Genomic DNA, 16,028 nt, shown 5'->3' on the forward strand with positions numbered 1-16,028 from the left:
TTGCATTTTTCGGAGAGCTTCTCTCTCAAGAACTTAGACAAGAAGTTCCAAGAACTAAAGCTCATTCTGAAGACAGTAACATTATTTTATATATTTCTGGATACTAATAAAGAGCAGGCTTTCATAATACAGTTTTTTCCAATATCTGAAGTTTCACTATCGATACTCGTGTGGCTTGTTTCTATCCAGAAGTTTATAGTCTAAGTGAAGAGATAAGGCATATTTACGCACACTTAACAGGGTATAACCCGGCATCCATAAATTGCAGAATAATTTGGAATGAAAAGAAAGCAAGAAGAAGTTAGGCTACTCAAGTTCTAATAAATTTAAACTGACAGAAATGGTGGAGGAAGGGCCCTCCCAACAAAAAGGACATCATGACCAAAGGCTGGCAGGAGACAATTTAACTGAAGGGGAGAGTCTTAGAAATTAATCAAAACAAGTCCATAAAGGGTCTTATATGCATATATGGTCTTATCCTCTTTTCTAAATGACAGGAGAGGTACACCCACATGCAAGTCCTAATATTTATTTCCTCAGATGTTCCCCATAGTGAAATTTTTAATCAAAGACACATGCAACTTATTATAATCAGCTAGGTGGGGTTTTTTAGGTTTTTTCCCCCCCCAAAACAGTTGGCAATGAGCCCTCATTTCTATCTTATGTCAGTTAAGTAAAAAGAGTCCCTAAATTACAAATGAGTTGTCCTAGGGATACTGGTATACTATGTGGTAAACTTTTAAAACACATTTTGTAATAAATTCAATAGAACAACTAGTAGTTGGGTCTCTCACAGGGTCCTAGATGCTTATAAGCAAAAAACACTCCAAATGGTGTTATGGAAAAACCTGCTTAGATGAAGAGATTTCTTTCCTGTTTCAGCCTGTGACAAGCAACAAATGTAAGGTGAGTCTTGGAGACTGTTTATATGAGGAGGAGAGAACTCCCAGCATGAGCAGAACATAGGAACTACGAGTGTGTGCTATGCTAGCCAGGAAAGGAGATCCTGTGAAGGGAGGTCATTCATACCAGAGATAATCGTCAGGGGCAGCTTTAAGAAAGGAAGGGCTTGGGGCACCTGGGTGGCTCAGTGGGTTAAAGCCTCGCCTTCGACTCGGGTCATGATCCCAGGGTCCTGGGATCGAGCTCCACATCGGGCTCTCTGCTCAGCAAGGAGCCTGCTTCCTCCTCTCTCTCTCTGCCTGCCTCTTTGCCTACTTGTGATCTCTGTCAAATAAATAAAATCTTAAAAAAAAAAAAAAAAAAAAAAAAAAAGAAAAAGAAAAAAAGAAGGGAAGGGCTTACCAAAACAGTTCTACACCCAGCCTACTATTCTAACATATACTTTCTCTGAAAAATAATCTGGAATACAAGAATTTAAATGGGTAAGCCAGTAATATAAAGTCTGAACAATTTGCCAAACAAGACAGGTGTCTCTTTTTAGGCTTCAACTAAAGCGTTTCCTCCAGATAACTCCACATCACTTACACCCATCATATAGTATTAGTCAACAGTCACTGTTTTCTGTATATTAAAAATGTAAAATACAAAGAATTTCTGTGTGGTTTAAAATAACAGAAGGTCCTACCTCTTTAAATATCTCTAAATTTTTGCTTGATGTTTTTATGCTAAGAAGTGTTAACAAAATGAGGTTCTAGAGTCAGTACTTTCTTACCCGTTCAATTCTTTCTCTGGTCCTTTCAGTTCCTACAGGAACCTCGTGAATATGATAATGGCAGCAAAGGAAGCTCATGACGGGATCAGGGGCATCAAATAATTCTCGCAAGTAAGAGAAAAATCCATACTGTCTGAAATGAAAAGCACTTACTAGATTTTTCTTCTTAAAAAAATATCATGTAAAGAAATCTGATAGTTGAAAAGTGGCAAATAAACAATAACATATAAATTAATGATCGTACAGCAGAAATTTTCGTGTATTTTAAAATCACTTAATATTATGATTAATGTTGAGACCGATTTCCTTGTCAGAAAAATTTAATATATTCATCATTACAAACTATTAATCTCTTTTGTTTCTTCCATTGCTTTTATTTTTAGAATGTTTATTTACATTCAGAATTAAGATATTTACTTATAACTGTTTCATAATTGCAAATTTTCCACTTAGTCCTTCTGGAAATAACTCCTGCATTACAAAGTGACAATTTGTTTTATTTTCCCAACACCTAACCAATTATTTTAGTATCTTCCATTCAACAATTCAATATTAATCCACTGATCTGAAACATCACCACCATATAGTAAGTATTCTACAATTTATCTGTTCCTAAATTTTTCCTTATTTTAGACTTAAGTAGAGATCCTATAAGGAAATAAATAGTTTATAACATACTTATGTGAGAGAGAATATATTTAAAAGCTAAATGGTTATTCAATATTCAAAATAACAGGTTAATTCTAAAAATAGTTTCAAGACTTACTTTAGCTCATTCAGAGATCTTGAAGGTGCTTTGTCTGCATATGAGCTCTTGGGAGCAATAACAGCATTTACTCTTAATTTTTTATTGTCACGAATCTGAATATAAGGGAAAGAATATATTTTAATTGCCATATACTATCAATCAAAATGATTTTTTGAAGTTATATTCCAACTGGTGTTAGGATAGGAAAGGATGACCAAAAACTGGATATTTAATGGTACTTTCAAGCAAACTTTTTAGTGTGATAATGACCCTATTATTACATGTTTTTACAGAAAGTATTTATCAGTGAAAATAGTAAAACAAATATGCTCTAACAGTCGAGGAAGCAGTAATACCAAAACTCTTCCAGAAAGTAAGAGGAAGTACAATGGTCATTTCCCAAATTACTTTAGGATTCTAGCATAATCCTGATACCAAAACATGAACAAACAAAAGCCCTCATGAATACATATGCAAAAATCCTTTACAAAATATTAGTATACGGAATCCAGCAATATGTGAACAATACACATGACCAAGTAGAGTTTATTCCAGCAAGGTGAGATTGATGATATGCTCCAAAAACCAATCTCACTTAAATCAATGAAGTACAAAACCCATATGATCATCCCAACAGATGCAGAAAAATATGACAAATTCTTGGCAAACTAGGAACAGAAGGAAACTTCATCATCCTGATAAAGGGCATCTAGGGTAACTGCACAGCAGACATAATACTTATTATACATGGTAGTATGGGGAATGGTACTCTAATAGATAATGTCGTAGGAGGCGGTTATATACGATAAATTTCACAATTTAAAATACAAACAAAGTCACACCTGTAAGAGGAAGTTCTAGTCCTATTGAGGAGAAGCTACGGAAAGTTACTTAACAGAGCACACACACAAAAATAAAGGTCAAAATTTCAGGAACCCAGGTCACATTATCTATATAGGATTCATATCCTTAGCACAAAAGAAGCCCAAGTTTTTGACTCGAAAAAGGCACTCACTGTTGGCTAAGCAGGCCATTTCCGATAGAAAGCAGACAAATGCACCTGACGGAATGCCCTTCATAGCATGCCACATATCAGACTTGTAATCTAAGGAAGCGACTTCTTCAGAAAGCTCTCACACCACAACAAAAACTCCTGGCTAAGCTTAAATAATACCAAACTACACAACTGTCTAACTTTCTGGAGTTCATTCTGTAATTTTATACATGCAACTTTTTATGCAATTACCATATATTCACATTCTCTGCAAACTCCCAAACCAGGAGGGCAATATGGTAAAAGCCAAAAAAAAAGTAAGGATTCTTTCCAATCACTAGTGCACCACAGAAATCGAGGACCACCGACCTAACTCAGGGTCCTGTCCTCATACTTGCTGACAAAGACTTAAACAAAACAAAATTTAAACCTATCTTTAGGGTTTTAAAAGGTGACATACACAAAAGGAAAGAAATCTGACTGACAATAAGAACTAACAATATATATATATCGAATATATATACATATATATATTATAGATAATGTAATAAAAATCACAAATAAGCAGTGTGCAGTATTCTACACACCTTTATTTATTAAAGGATTTAATCCTCATAGCCATCTTTTGAAGTAGATCATACATCTACATTTCACAGATGAGGAAATTATGGCATAAAACATTTAGGAAACTTACCCAATTTAGTAGCAAAGCTAGAATTCAAATCTTGGCAGCCTATCTACAGAGTCTGTGCCTGTAACTACTAAGCCACATTGCCTGGTAGTAGCTTAGACTCCCAGGGTGTTTCAATAGCCAGATACAGAATTCTCATTCTTTTTGAAGAGGTTTTATTTAAAAGCAACAACATATTGATTCCCACGCTCCCCATCAAAGAAGGGTTTGATTCCAGTACATCTTCAAAAAGGATGTTGAAGACCAAAAGTCCATCGTTATGGATTTTTTTTGCTCTTCAAACAGTCTGACAGAATTATTCTTACTAACTCCAAATAACTTCAAAACATGTTACAGATGGAATTATGGACTGTTTTTTCTCTTGCAAAACAAATTCATTCCCCAATAATGACAGAGATTAAAAAAAGAAATTCACAAAATCAAATGATTTTATACAAAAGTTACTGCTGGTATAATTAATCACTATTTTTTGTTTTAGTTTGCATTTAAAAACTCAAGTACCAGAAGGTAAGCACCAGGTGAGTCAAAGTATTACACAGGTCACTTGCCTCTTTGAGGAAAACCTCCATATCTTCTTGACTCTCAAATACAAAAGCTCTCAAGTCATTTGATGAAATATGATTTTCAATGTACTTGGCATTTTTATTATCTTTCATATTGATCTAAACAAAAAGAAAATATAAGTTAATTCTCATGAAATCCAAACTGAATACTAAAACATAATTTTACTTTGAGTTATTTAACAAGTTTCAATTTAACACTTAAGGGGGATAAAATTTGGTACTGAAGACTCAACATTTTAAAACCTCTACTTAATTTAGTACCCAGAAACATCTAATACATCATAAAACAAAAAAATAAGACTTAAATAAGCACCTGATGCACATCAATTTTGATTTTATCTAAGAAGTAACTATGTTCCTTTCTAGTCAACCCTCTGGAAAACATCTGAAATGGCTCAGAAGGTAATCTAAGAGTATAAACATTTTTCTTCTGTCCCCAAACTTTTACTATTTGTCTTCTTAATCTTCAAGAGGAAGTTATATATGGCAATAACTGATCAGTATAAAAACACAAAGAATTAAAATACAACTTTAATAGTGCTTTCAAGAGAAATCCTAGGCTTGTATCACTAGGATTTATTTTTTAAGTATTAACAAACCAGGCCCTTCTGCATGTGAGGTTCAATGCTATGGAAAATACTAAAAAGGTCAAGACAACAAATCAATATACTTTTTGCAGATGCTAAGTTAAAAAAAAAAAGCAAAAAAAGCAGAACACTATAATAAAGATCCGTAACAGGGGTATATGAAACGTGCTCTCTTATGGAATTTTAGGGGGCCGATAGATTATCTTCAGCAGATGGAAATCCACCTTCTTGAAAAAAAAAAAAAAAAAAAAAGATTTGTGAAAGAAGGTATTTATGTACCATATATATAAAACACAGCATACTACTGGTGAAGAGCTAAGACTCTGGGGTCAGACAGATGATGCTTCAAATCACAAACCCTTAAGTCTCTGAAAGTTTCAGTTAGTTCATCGCCAAAATGGGCACAGTACAATAGTCTACATCTCAGGAACAAATGTGGATTAAGAGAGCTAATAAAAACATTTTAGTACAATGCTTGTCATATACACATTGGCAAGTATTACTCTCTATTTTAAACTACAAAATATCAGCTAGCATTAAAACGGGGAAAACCGATACACAAGAAAGTAAGTCACAAGAAATACCTAAACTTAAACACTACAGAAATGTAGCCTCTATCATTCCTTATTATTATTTTTTTTTTTGGTAGCAATTACTGCATCAGAAGCGATGGTACAAATGAAAGAGAAGTGGGTGTTAGCTACGACTTAGAGGGTAAAATAACCCCACTGTGACTGCAGAAGTCCCCTTTTTAAAAAGAGCTGTGGCTAAGTCGGCCTAAGACGGGGCTCTCACTATCACTCCTTTACCAGAGTTCCCCTTTACTGGGGCTTCCACCTTGTGTACGGTGGTGATGTGGTCATTCAACTCTTTGAAGAACGTCACCTGCTCATTTAGAGAATAGTTTCAAAAAGTCACATGAATAGGGTCATTTCCGTCCCTGCCCAGCTTGTGCCCTTCCAGTAGTGACTGAGTCACACTGCTTTTTCCCCAGGTAACGCAAACTGCTCTGCACTGAATCTGGCCTCCTGACATCCAGAAGGAAGATTTCACCAATTTGTTGGTTCTGCGGCTTCATCAGCTACTTAGCAAGCTCCTCTCATGAGATGGGTAAAGAAAATATTTGGCAAAGTTCAAGGCCACTGTTGCACAACCCAGTAAAGACAGACTGGTAGGCAGAGGAGACACTGTACTCCAGAGTCATCTGCTGGTTGATGGCAGACTCATAGTTCAGTTTTTTAAACATGAAATCTTTCTATACAATCTATCTTAGAACCTGTTTTATAAATCATTAATAGATCATAAATGTCCTCTTATATTAATAGACACCAAGAATGACTTTTTAATGGCCGCATAGTATTCCTTTCAATAGATTATAGAACAATTTACATGACCAGTCCATCTCTGGAAATTTTCTTCTTTGCCCCATCATCATTTGGGCTATTATAAACCCTGCTGTGAGGAACAGAACTATAAGTACTTCTTTGCACAGTTCTCCCATTCTAGACTGAGCTGGTTAGAAATAAATCATGGAAATGGACAGTTGACAAGTAATATGGCTAAAATTTTAAGTTTATGGATTGCTAACTTGTCCACATTGATGACATTTCAACTAGATATTGAAGGATTAAGTGTATATGTTACGGGTGGTGGAATACAAGGGTAATCCAGAAAGGATAAAAAAAGCAAGACTGTACCTTTTTATTTCAAAGATTCAAATATAATTTGAAATATAAATATATGCCAGTTAGTAATCCCTGTTGGTGACAGGCTACTACTATTGGGAGATAAAAGGATGGCAAATTTACCAAAGTTGTGAATTATAATTTTGAGGTTGACATTTTAATGAAAATCTGTTAATTACTTGCATTATAAGTTATTAAGGCTCAAACTACTTTTTTCTATTTTCTTTCAGTCCTTACCAAACTAATCAAAACAATAATGCCTGCATCCAAAATAGATATTCCCTTCTTGATCTGGCAAAAATAATAATACATACCTGAGCAAGAAGAGAATATAGTATTATGCATATTAACTTTGCTAATATAATCTATTAAAAAAAAGACTACATGAAATGATTTTAAATAATAATACAAATATGAATTAAAGAAAGTAGAAGTTTTCATGAATCCTACAAGGATCTATAGTGCACTCTTTCCTAAAGTAAAAAAAAGAAAACTATAACCCAGCAATAACAATCCTTGAGTCATTTTGGTAAGTTTTAAGTTCATATTATACCTAACTATATCACTGTCAAAGAATGTGGCTTTTACTTTATTTTCTCTTTTGATGGCCAAAATTTTAAAAATATTTTAGATGGAAATCTTCCTAGCCACTCCATGGCCACACTTCATTAAATGATTTACTAAACACAGCTTATCCTATTCTAAATGACCCATGGTCATCAAAATAGCTAGCTATCAAAGGTTTATGTGGTCAAAAGACTGCTGGCTGCATTCTCAGAATCGTAAGAATACTCGATTATTTGGAGGAGACTTCCTCTTCAACTTCTATGGCCTGCTATAATCTAGTAACTGCCAGAAGGAACTAGCTGACTGAACTAAATTTATACAGGATTCTTGGTCAATAAGCTGACAGTTCCATACTCTGACAAAGTCCAAAGACTTATTGGTCAAAAGTCAGGTATGGATTCAGCAGCACATCAGTAGCCACAAGTCTGATAAAGGGAAACTAAGGTGTTAATAAGACTAGGAATTCTTAAAACAACAAAAAATCTGTATTAGAACAAAAAATCTATAATGAATACAATATGAAATACAATAATGAAACAGATGCTACCACAATGAACAAAATTTCTTACCGTGAGCATTATAGGCTCATAGACTCTTTGCTTAAATTTGTCCCGGTTATTTCTTAGCCATAAAACAGCGTCATATGTGTCACGGTATCTTTGCCTCAGCTTATCTTCCTTCTGATTCATAAGATTGTCAAATCGTACAATATTATCACCCACACCTAAAAAGGAAAGGAAAGTTATTAGTTCTCTGAAAGCTTTAACTACTGAATCCATTAGTAATACAAAAGATACCTTAGATCCAAAAGTTAGCAACACCACTCAGCAAGTATCCACCACAGTGAGAAAGGACCACCATGGACAAATTATTATCAAATTTCTAAACTCTTTAAGCTATCAAAACTAAAGAGGTCACAAAAATAAGTCAGAAAAAAAAAAAAAAAAAAAAAGTAAGAAAACACTACATTTTCTAACATGACTGCAACAGGCCTTCAAAATTCTGAGAAAAATTTTCAACATAGAGTCACATATACAACAAAACCAAGAGAAGAGGATCATGAAATAAAGGCATCTTTAGGGATGCAAAGACTCTGAAATTAATCCCCAAATATCTCTTCCTACAAGGTAACCCAAAGATAAGGGAACAATGTAAGAACATACTAAGTAATATAAGGAAAAAAAAAAAAACAAAAAGTACACAGAATTCAGGAATAGCTTTACCCAACACAGAAAAGGATTTGTGACGAAGCCCAAGAAATCCCAGACAACTGCCTACTTTCTTTTCTTTCTAAGAAAATATTAAGGCAAATGGATTTTTTAAAGGTAAATTAAAACTTAAAAAAAAAAAAAGCCATCAATGAAAGAAAATCTCACCCTACCGCATTACCCGGCTCTGCTGTAAACAAGTCTCACTGCTGCAAGAATCCTTACTATTCCTAGCTTTTAGAATTAACCCATAAACAGAGCACATAAAACTTAATATGGTTCTCAAGAAACGTTTTCAGCCTTGAAAATATAAAAACCAGAGCACAAATTAGAGGACTTAGAATGTCAGAGGAGCAAAAAGTGAAAAGGATGAGTGCTAGTATTTCAGCTTACAAAGTGTGCATTCAAGCACTACTGACAACTATTTGACACAAGATAGAAGGGTATCATAATAAATAAATCATAAAGGTTGGCATAAATAAATAAATAAATCATAAAGGTTAATGATTACTAACTAATACTACTAACCCCACTCAAGGAATTAATATAGGATAGGAACTGTTATGAGCCAAAATCTGTATCTCAAATTATAAAATAGCAAAACATAGTATCTTAAAATGAATTAATCAAGCCATGGTGAAATAACATGATAAAAATATAAATAATGGTGTACTGGAAAAAACTGCTGAGTTATTTAAAAATGCACACACCTGAGAGTGGGTATGGAGATCTGAAAGAGGTGGAGGAAACTGATAAACATACAAAATGGGGGTTATTTTCTTTTTTACTGATCTTAGTCGTACACACTGAGTAGTTAGTACTTAAAACTTCTTCCATGTGTAGAATGTTATAAATCAATTTTCATGGTCCATAGAAAAGAAGAGCAAAGATGAAATCGAACAGATTTCAAAAGGGCAAAGCTAATGGAAGGTTCTGAAAACTAGAGTGAAGAGCTTAAATTCGATCTGATAAATAATAGTGAGTGACTCTGTGAAGAAAATAAAGGAAGCCATTTTTCCAGAATTAAAATCAACTGTCATAATCTGACATACATAAGGCAATGAATGGTTAGCCAGTCACAAAGCACGGTATATGCTACTTTCAGGTGATTAAGACAATTAACTTGCAAAGACCAAGCTGAGCTTCCTCAACAAGGGGATTTGAGCAGCTAAAAGACATGGTACCAGGGGAAGAAGAAAGCCATCAACAGAAATAGATCTCCATTGTATCAACATCTCTTCACCCTGTTTCATAAAACTTACTCTTTCTCTCCTTCTCTAGGCTCTCCTTCTCTCCTCGCTTATCAATTACCTCGCCTTCACATAATGCCTTTTCATCTTGAACTCGTCTCAGATCATTTGTAATGGCATCAATGTGCGGCTGAAGATTCTCACAGTTTTCTGCGGTCTTCAGTTCATTCTGCAAATCCTCTATCATCTTCCGAGTGTTACTTATCCTCCTCTGGCGGTCGTGTTCTTCATTCTGTTTTACCGTTAATGCCTGCTGCAGTTCCTCAATCTGAGAAAACAAAGAAGGACGGTACAGGAGACTGTTTTTTTCTCTCTTGCTAAGGCTTTTATAGTAATATATTATTTAAAATGCAAACAACCTAACAACATGGGTGTTTTCCTAACTAAACAGTACTCTGCGGTAATTCAGAGTTTTACTCCTACCAGACCACCTGTTATCTTTATTTTGTTCACTAGTAATATCCTAAGTACTGGGAGCGGTGCTTAGCATATAGTTAGCACTTATTAAATATTTGCTCAATAAACAAAATATTTGTAAAGCCAATTTGCAGATTTCTAAATACTGACAGAAAATAAATTCATATCACACACCAGAAGACAATTAAAATAGCGTTTATATGTATATGACAAACTTTGAATAAAGCAGTAATAACAGAAATGATAACAAAGGTTATGTCACTCTTAATTTTAGACAAACTTTTTTTTTTAGGATTTTATTTATTTGAGAGAGTGAGCGAGTGAGAGCAAGTAAGCAGAGGGAGAGATAGAGGGGGAAGCAGACTCCCTGCTGAGCAGGCAGCCTGACACTGGGCCGGATCCCAGAACCCTGGGATCGAGACCCGAGCCGAAAGCAGACGCTTAACAGACTGAGCCACCCAGATGCCCCTGAAACTATTTTCTTTCAACAAAATTATTTACTAATACTTGAAATTAATATTTTGAGATTAATCCTCCAACTATATGTTTAGATTTGGTGACATATTCAAGGTAAATTGTTAAAAAAAAAAAAAAAAAACCAAGTCATGTAAGATGCCAGTAGATTTTTATCAACACCTTACAAAGTCCAGCTAAAAGTTAAGACTTTAAGACACACATGCATACACAAAAATATACACGTATAGAATCCTTGTTGTGTAAAAAGTACAATTTCGTAACAACACATCACATAATCTGTTAGGCCGCCTTCACTCCCAAGTCCTATTTACTCCCTTTCTCCCTCCCCCTTACCAAAGTAGGATCAAATTCATTATATGGAAATATGGAAAGCACACTAACTTTTAACAAGCAATCATCTATAATCTTAATATCCTTAAACCTTTACATTTTTTTGTTTTTTGTTTTTAATTTTTTTATTTTTTATAATCATATATTTTTATCCCCAGGGGTACAGGTCTGTGAATCACCAGGTTTACACACTTCACAGCACTCACCCAAGCACATACCCTCCCCAATGTCCATAATCCCACCCCCTTCTCCCAAACCCCCTCCCCCCAGCAACCCTCAGTTTGTTTTGTGAGATTAAGAGTCACTTATGGTTTGTCTCCCTCCCAATCCCATCTTGTTTCATTTATTCTTCTCCTACTCACTTAAGCCCCCATGTTGTATCACCACTTCCTCATATCAGAAAGATCATATGATAGTTGTCTTTCTCTGCTTGACTTATTTTGCTAAGCATGATACGCTCTAGTTCCATCCATGTTGTCGCAAATGGCAAGATTTCATTTCTTTTGATGGCTGCATAGTATTCCATTGTGTATATATACCACATCTTCTTGATCCATTCATCTGTTGATGGACATCGAGGTTCTTTCCATAGTTTGGCTATTGTGGACATTGCTGCTATAAACATTCGGGTGCACGTGCCCCTTCGGATCACTACGTTTGTATCTTTAGGGTAAATACCCAGTAGTGCGATTGCTGGGTCATAGGGCAGTTCTATTTTCAACATTTTGAGGAACCTCCATGCTGTTTTCCAGAGGGGCTGCACCAGCTTGCATTCCCACCAACAGTGTAGGAGGGTTCCCCTTTCTCCGCATCCTCACCAGCATCTGTCATTACCTGACTTGTTGATTTTAGCCATTCTGACTGGTGTGAGGTGATATCTCATTGTGGTTTTGATTTGTATTTCCCTGATGCCGAGTGATATGGAGCACTTTTTCATGTGTCTGTTGGCCATCTGGATGTCTTCTTTGCAGAAATGTCTGTTCATGTCCTCTGCCCATTTCTTGATTGGATTATTTGTTCTTTGGGTGTTGAGTTTGCTAAGTTCTTTATAGATTTTGGACACTAGTCCTTTATCTGATATGTCCTTTGCAAATATCTTCTCCCATTCTGTCAGTTGTCTTTTGATTTTGTTAACTGTTTCCTTTGCTGTGCAAAAGCTTTTGATCTTGATGAAATCCCAATAGTTCATTTTTGCCCTTGCTTCCCTTGCCTTTGGCGTTGTTCCTAGGAAGATGTTGCTGTGGCAGAGGTCGAAGAGGTTCTCCTCAAGGATTTTGATGGATTCCTGTCTCACATTGAGGTCCTTCATCCATTTTGAGTCTATTTTTGTGTGTGGTGTAAGGAAATGGTCCAATTTCATTTTTCTGCATGTGGCTGTCCAATTTTCCCAGCACCATTTATTGAAGAGGCTGTCTTTTTTCCATTGGACATTCTTTCCTGCTTTGTCGAAGATTAGTTGACCATAGAGTTGAGGGTCTATTTCTGGGCTCTCTATTCTGTTCCATTGATCTATGGGTCTGTTTTTGTGCCAGTACCATGCTGTCTTGATGATGACAGCTTTGTAATAGAGCTTGAAGTCCGGAATTGTGATGCCACCAACTTTGGCTTTCTTTTTCAATATCCCTTTGGCTATTCGAGGTCTTTTCTGGTTCCATATAAATTTTAGAATTATTTGTTCCATTTCTAAACCTTTACATTTTAATATCTACTTCTATCTTTTCATGGAACATATATGTTTTATGGTATCACTAAAAATGTATTGAGAGCAGTTTCTCATTTCTCCCATGTCCTTGGCAAAACAAAATTTTGTTACCTGTGTAATGTTCTGTTACATGGCTATGACACATTTCACCCCGTTCCCTACTGTTGGACATTTGGGTTGGTACCAATTTCTCCTTTCTGAAACTTTAACTTTGGCAGTGTCAAGAAAATGAATTGGAACATCCAAAATCCCCCCTCCTATACCAAACAGGCAGAAGGCAGAAACAGTGAAAGTTAAAATACATATCTGTGATTGAAAGTGAACAATGTTCAATGGACCTAAAAGGAAGAAGGAGACAAGAAGCCATAGTATCCAGCCAGGGAACCCATAAGGTCCAAGGCAATGGGAATAAATAGGGACAGAATTAAGAATCACCAGACACAGGGTGCTGGGTGGCTCAGTCATTAAGCATCTGACCTTCAGCTCAAGTCATGATCCCAGGATTGCTCCCCTCTCAGCAAGGAGCCTGCTGCTCCCTCTCCTTCTCCCTGCTACTCCCCTACTTGTACTTGCTCTCTGCCAATTAAATTTTTAAAAATCTTTAAAAAAAAAAAAAATCACCAAACACATGAAGAAGGCTCCATGAAAAGGGGACAAGAAATATAGCAAAGCCTTTGTACTCCCAGCAAAACAGAGACCCACGAAGCTACCAAAAATCACTGGGGCTACTGAACAAATCTGTATGACTACCTGACTTAAAAAACTGGGAAGCAGCCCAGGGGACCCCATTCTTCCGGATAAGCTTTCTGAACTCGAATTCATGTGCAGTTCTCATCCAGAAAACTTCCATGACTAATTCCATCATACTCGGGTTTTATATCAGACACCATAGGTACAAACTCCTAGATCACCCTTTATCTTCAATTTCCATGAATGTTCTTATTCTGACACTTGGCTATTCCTGAAAGACATTCTCCCTAGACTCCTCTCTAAGGTAACCTCCTGCCACAATCCTTCAGAGGTGGGGAGGGTGTTAATCCTCATTAATCCCTACTGTACTATATCCTCCATTAAGTAAGCCCCACTTAATTTCCCTTGAAGACTGGTATCAGGCTTTACCACCCATCATCTCTGTTGCTGTGTTAACTAGCTCACCCTGCATACCCTTCCTCACTCCATTCATTGATGACTTAGCATGCCAATTGTTTTCCTCTCTGTATGTTGAAGTCCCACAGTCTAACTCTTTGGCCTCTGTGTTCCTGGATTTCTTCACCTTTAACCATCTTTTCCTAAACCTCTCCTCAGCTACTTACCATTTTACTTCAGATCATGTAAAGCACCACAAACTGTACACCTGAAAACCATTTCTACAATCCTATTCTTCCAGTCCCCTTTACTTCCATTTTACTTACTGTAGTATCCAAACTATTCTTTGACTCCACAGGGTCCTGCAATCCAGTGACCCTACCATCTTTTCACAATCCATTATCCCCTTCATTTCTTTTCTTTAATCTGCTAAAGTTCTACAAGCCAGCACAAGAACCATTCCTTGCAAAGACTCTTGACCCTCTACCACTCCTATGTCACATCAGCTAGGGAAAAAAGCAGTCTCTATTAAACCCAACTATATGCCTTCTGTGTGTCTTGGATACTTGGATGTGTCTTGGATACTCTAAGCAGTATCCAAGCAGCTGAACTAATTGAAGAAACTCTCCAAAAACTCATCTCACTTTGAATTCATGGCCACAAAACTTAAATAGGAACTCAGAACTAGCAGACAAACCTATTACATTTCTCTAATAAAGGTGTGAGCTCATTCTTTTTTTTTTTTTTTTAAAGATTTTTATTCATCCATTTGACAGAGATCACAAGTAGGCATAGAGGCACAGAGGCAGGCAGAGAGAGAGAGGAGGAAGCAGGCTCCCCGCCAAGCAGAGAGCCCGATGCGGGACTCGATCCCAGGACCCTGAGATCATGACCTGAGCCGAAGGCAGCGGCCCAACCCACCGAGCCACCCAGGCGCCCCAGGTGTGAGCTCATTCTAAAAGGAGTTCACAGCCTGGCCTCCTCCCTTCCTCAATTCTTTATTCCTGGAGGCGCTCTACTCACTCAGCTGATAACCTTGTCTCATACTTCATGAACAGCATAATTAAAATCAGTGCTATGATCAGAGTACTATTCCTGTTTTACAATCCATCACCCTAACTCTATCTGTACTCAATTCATTTTATCTTGTATAATATATGTAGAGTCCTTGTAGCTACCTAAGTCTAAGACTACTCTAAGCAGAGTTTCTCTAATTACTTACGGTAGAGGACAATTTTTTAAAAAATTCCAAGCCATCAAAAGTCAACTTGTATCAATTACACCTACAATAAATTATTAACAATCATTTTGGAAAACAGCTTGTCCATTTCTTCAAAATATTATATTCTACTATATTTTTGATATCATACTATGATATTCTACTCCTAGGAAATTATAAAAAACAAAAGCACATATTTATACAAAAGCTTGTACAATACTCATGCCAGTTTACTGGTAATAGCCCCAAACCAGAAATAACCTTAATACCCATCAATAGGTGAGAAGATAAACTGTGGTCACAAGGGAAAAAAATACATTAAAGCAAACAAAAATTAAAATAGAACATATCAAAATTGGTGGACACAGCTAAAGCAGGGATGAGAATAAAGTTTATAGCATTAGGTACATATATAAGAGGAAAACTCTCAGATCAAGAACCCAGAAGAAGCACCAAATAAACTCACATCAAGCAGGAAAAAAGGAAATAATAAAGATACAAACAGATATCAATAAAATTAAAAAAGGGGAAAAACAGAGACAATCTATGAAACCAACAGCTGGTTCTTTGAAAAAAAGCAATAAAATTAACAAACTTCTAGAAAGGCTGCCCCCTTTCTTTGGGGTGCTCCCAAAAAGGAGAAGACAAAAATTAACAATATCAAGAATGAAACAGGGGTATCACTGTATCACTACAAACATCAAAAGGACAGTAAGAAACTTTATGTACACAATTGGACAATTTAGACACAATGGACCAATTCCTCAAAAAATATTAGCTACCACAACTCACTGAATATGAAATAGATTACTTGAATAGCTCTCTATTA

At 36.0% G+C, this 16,028-nt stretch overlaps 1 protein-coding gene across 2 annotated transcripts in view; it reads right to left on the reverse strand.

Annotated features, from left to right (window-relative positions):
- The window catches only part of SMC5 (structural maintenance of chromosomes 5), a 97,158-nt gene that overhangs the window by 35,171 nt on the left and 45,959 nt on the right, over window positions 1-16,028 (reverse strand). For both annotated transcript variants that reach the window (XM_059143588.1, XM_059143587.1), the window contains exons 9-13: window positions 9,981-10,236; window positions 8,080-8,234; window positions 4,657-4,770; window positions 2,442-2,536; window positions 1,676-1,808 (exon numbers count right to left, since the gene is read on the reverse strand). In XM_059143588.1, the coding sequence (XP_058999571.1) occupies window positions 1,676-1,808; window positions 2,442-2,536; window positions 4,657-4,770; window positions 8,080-8,234; window positions 9,981-10,236 (753 nt within the window). The remainder of the gene's footprint in view (window positions 1-1,675; window positions 1,809-2,441; window positions 2,537-4,656; window positions 4,771-8,079; window positions 8,235-9,980; window positions 10,237-16,028) is intronic.

This window comes from Mustela lutreola, chromosome 12 (assembly GCF_030435805.1).
Source record: "Mustela lutreola isolate mMusLut2 chromosome 12, mMusLut2.pri, whole genome shotgun sequence".
Taxonomy (NCBI): domain Eukaryota; kingdom Metazoa; phylum Chordata; class Mammalia; order Carnivora; family Mustelidae; genus Mustela; species Mustela lutreola.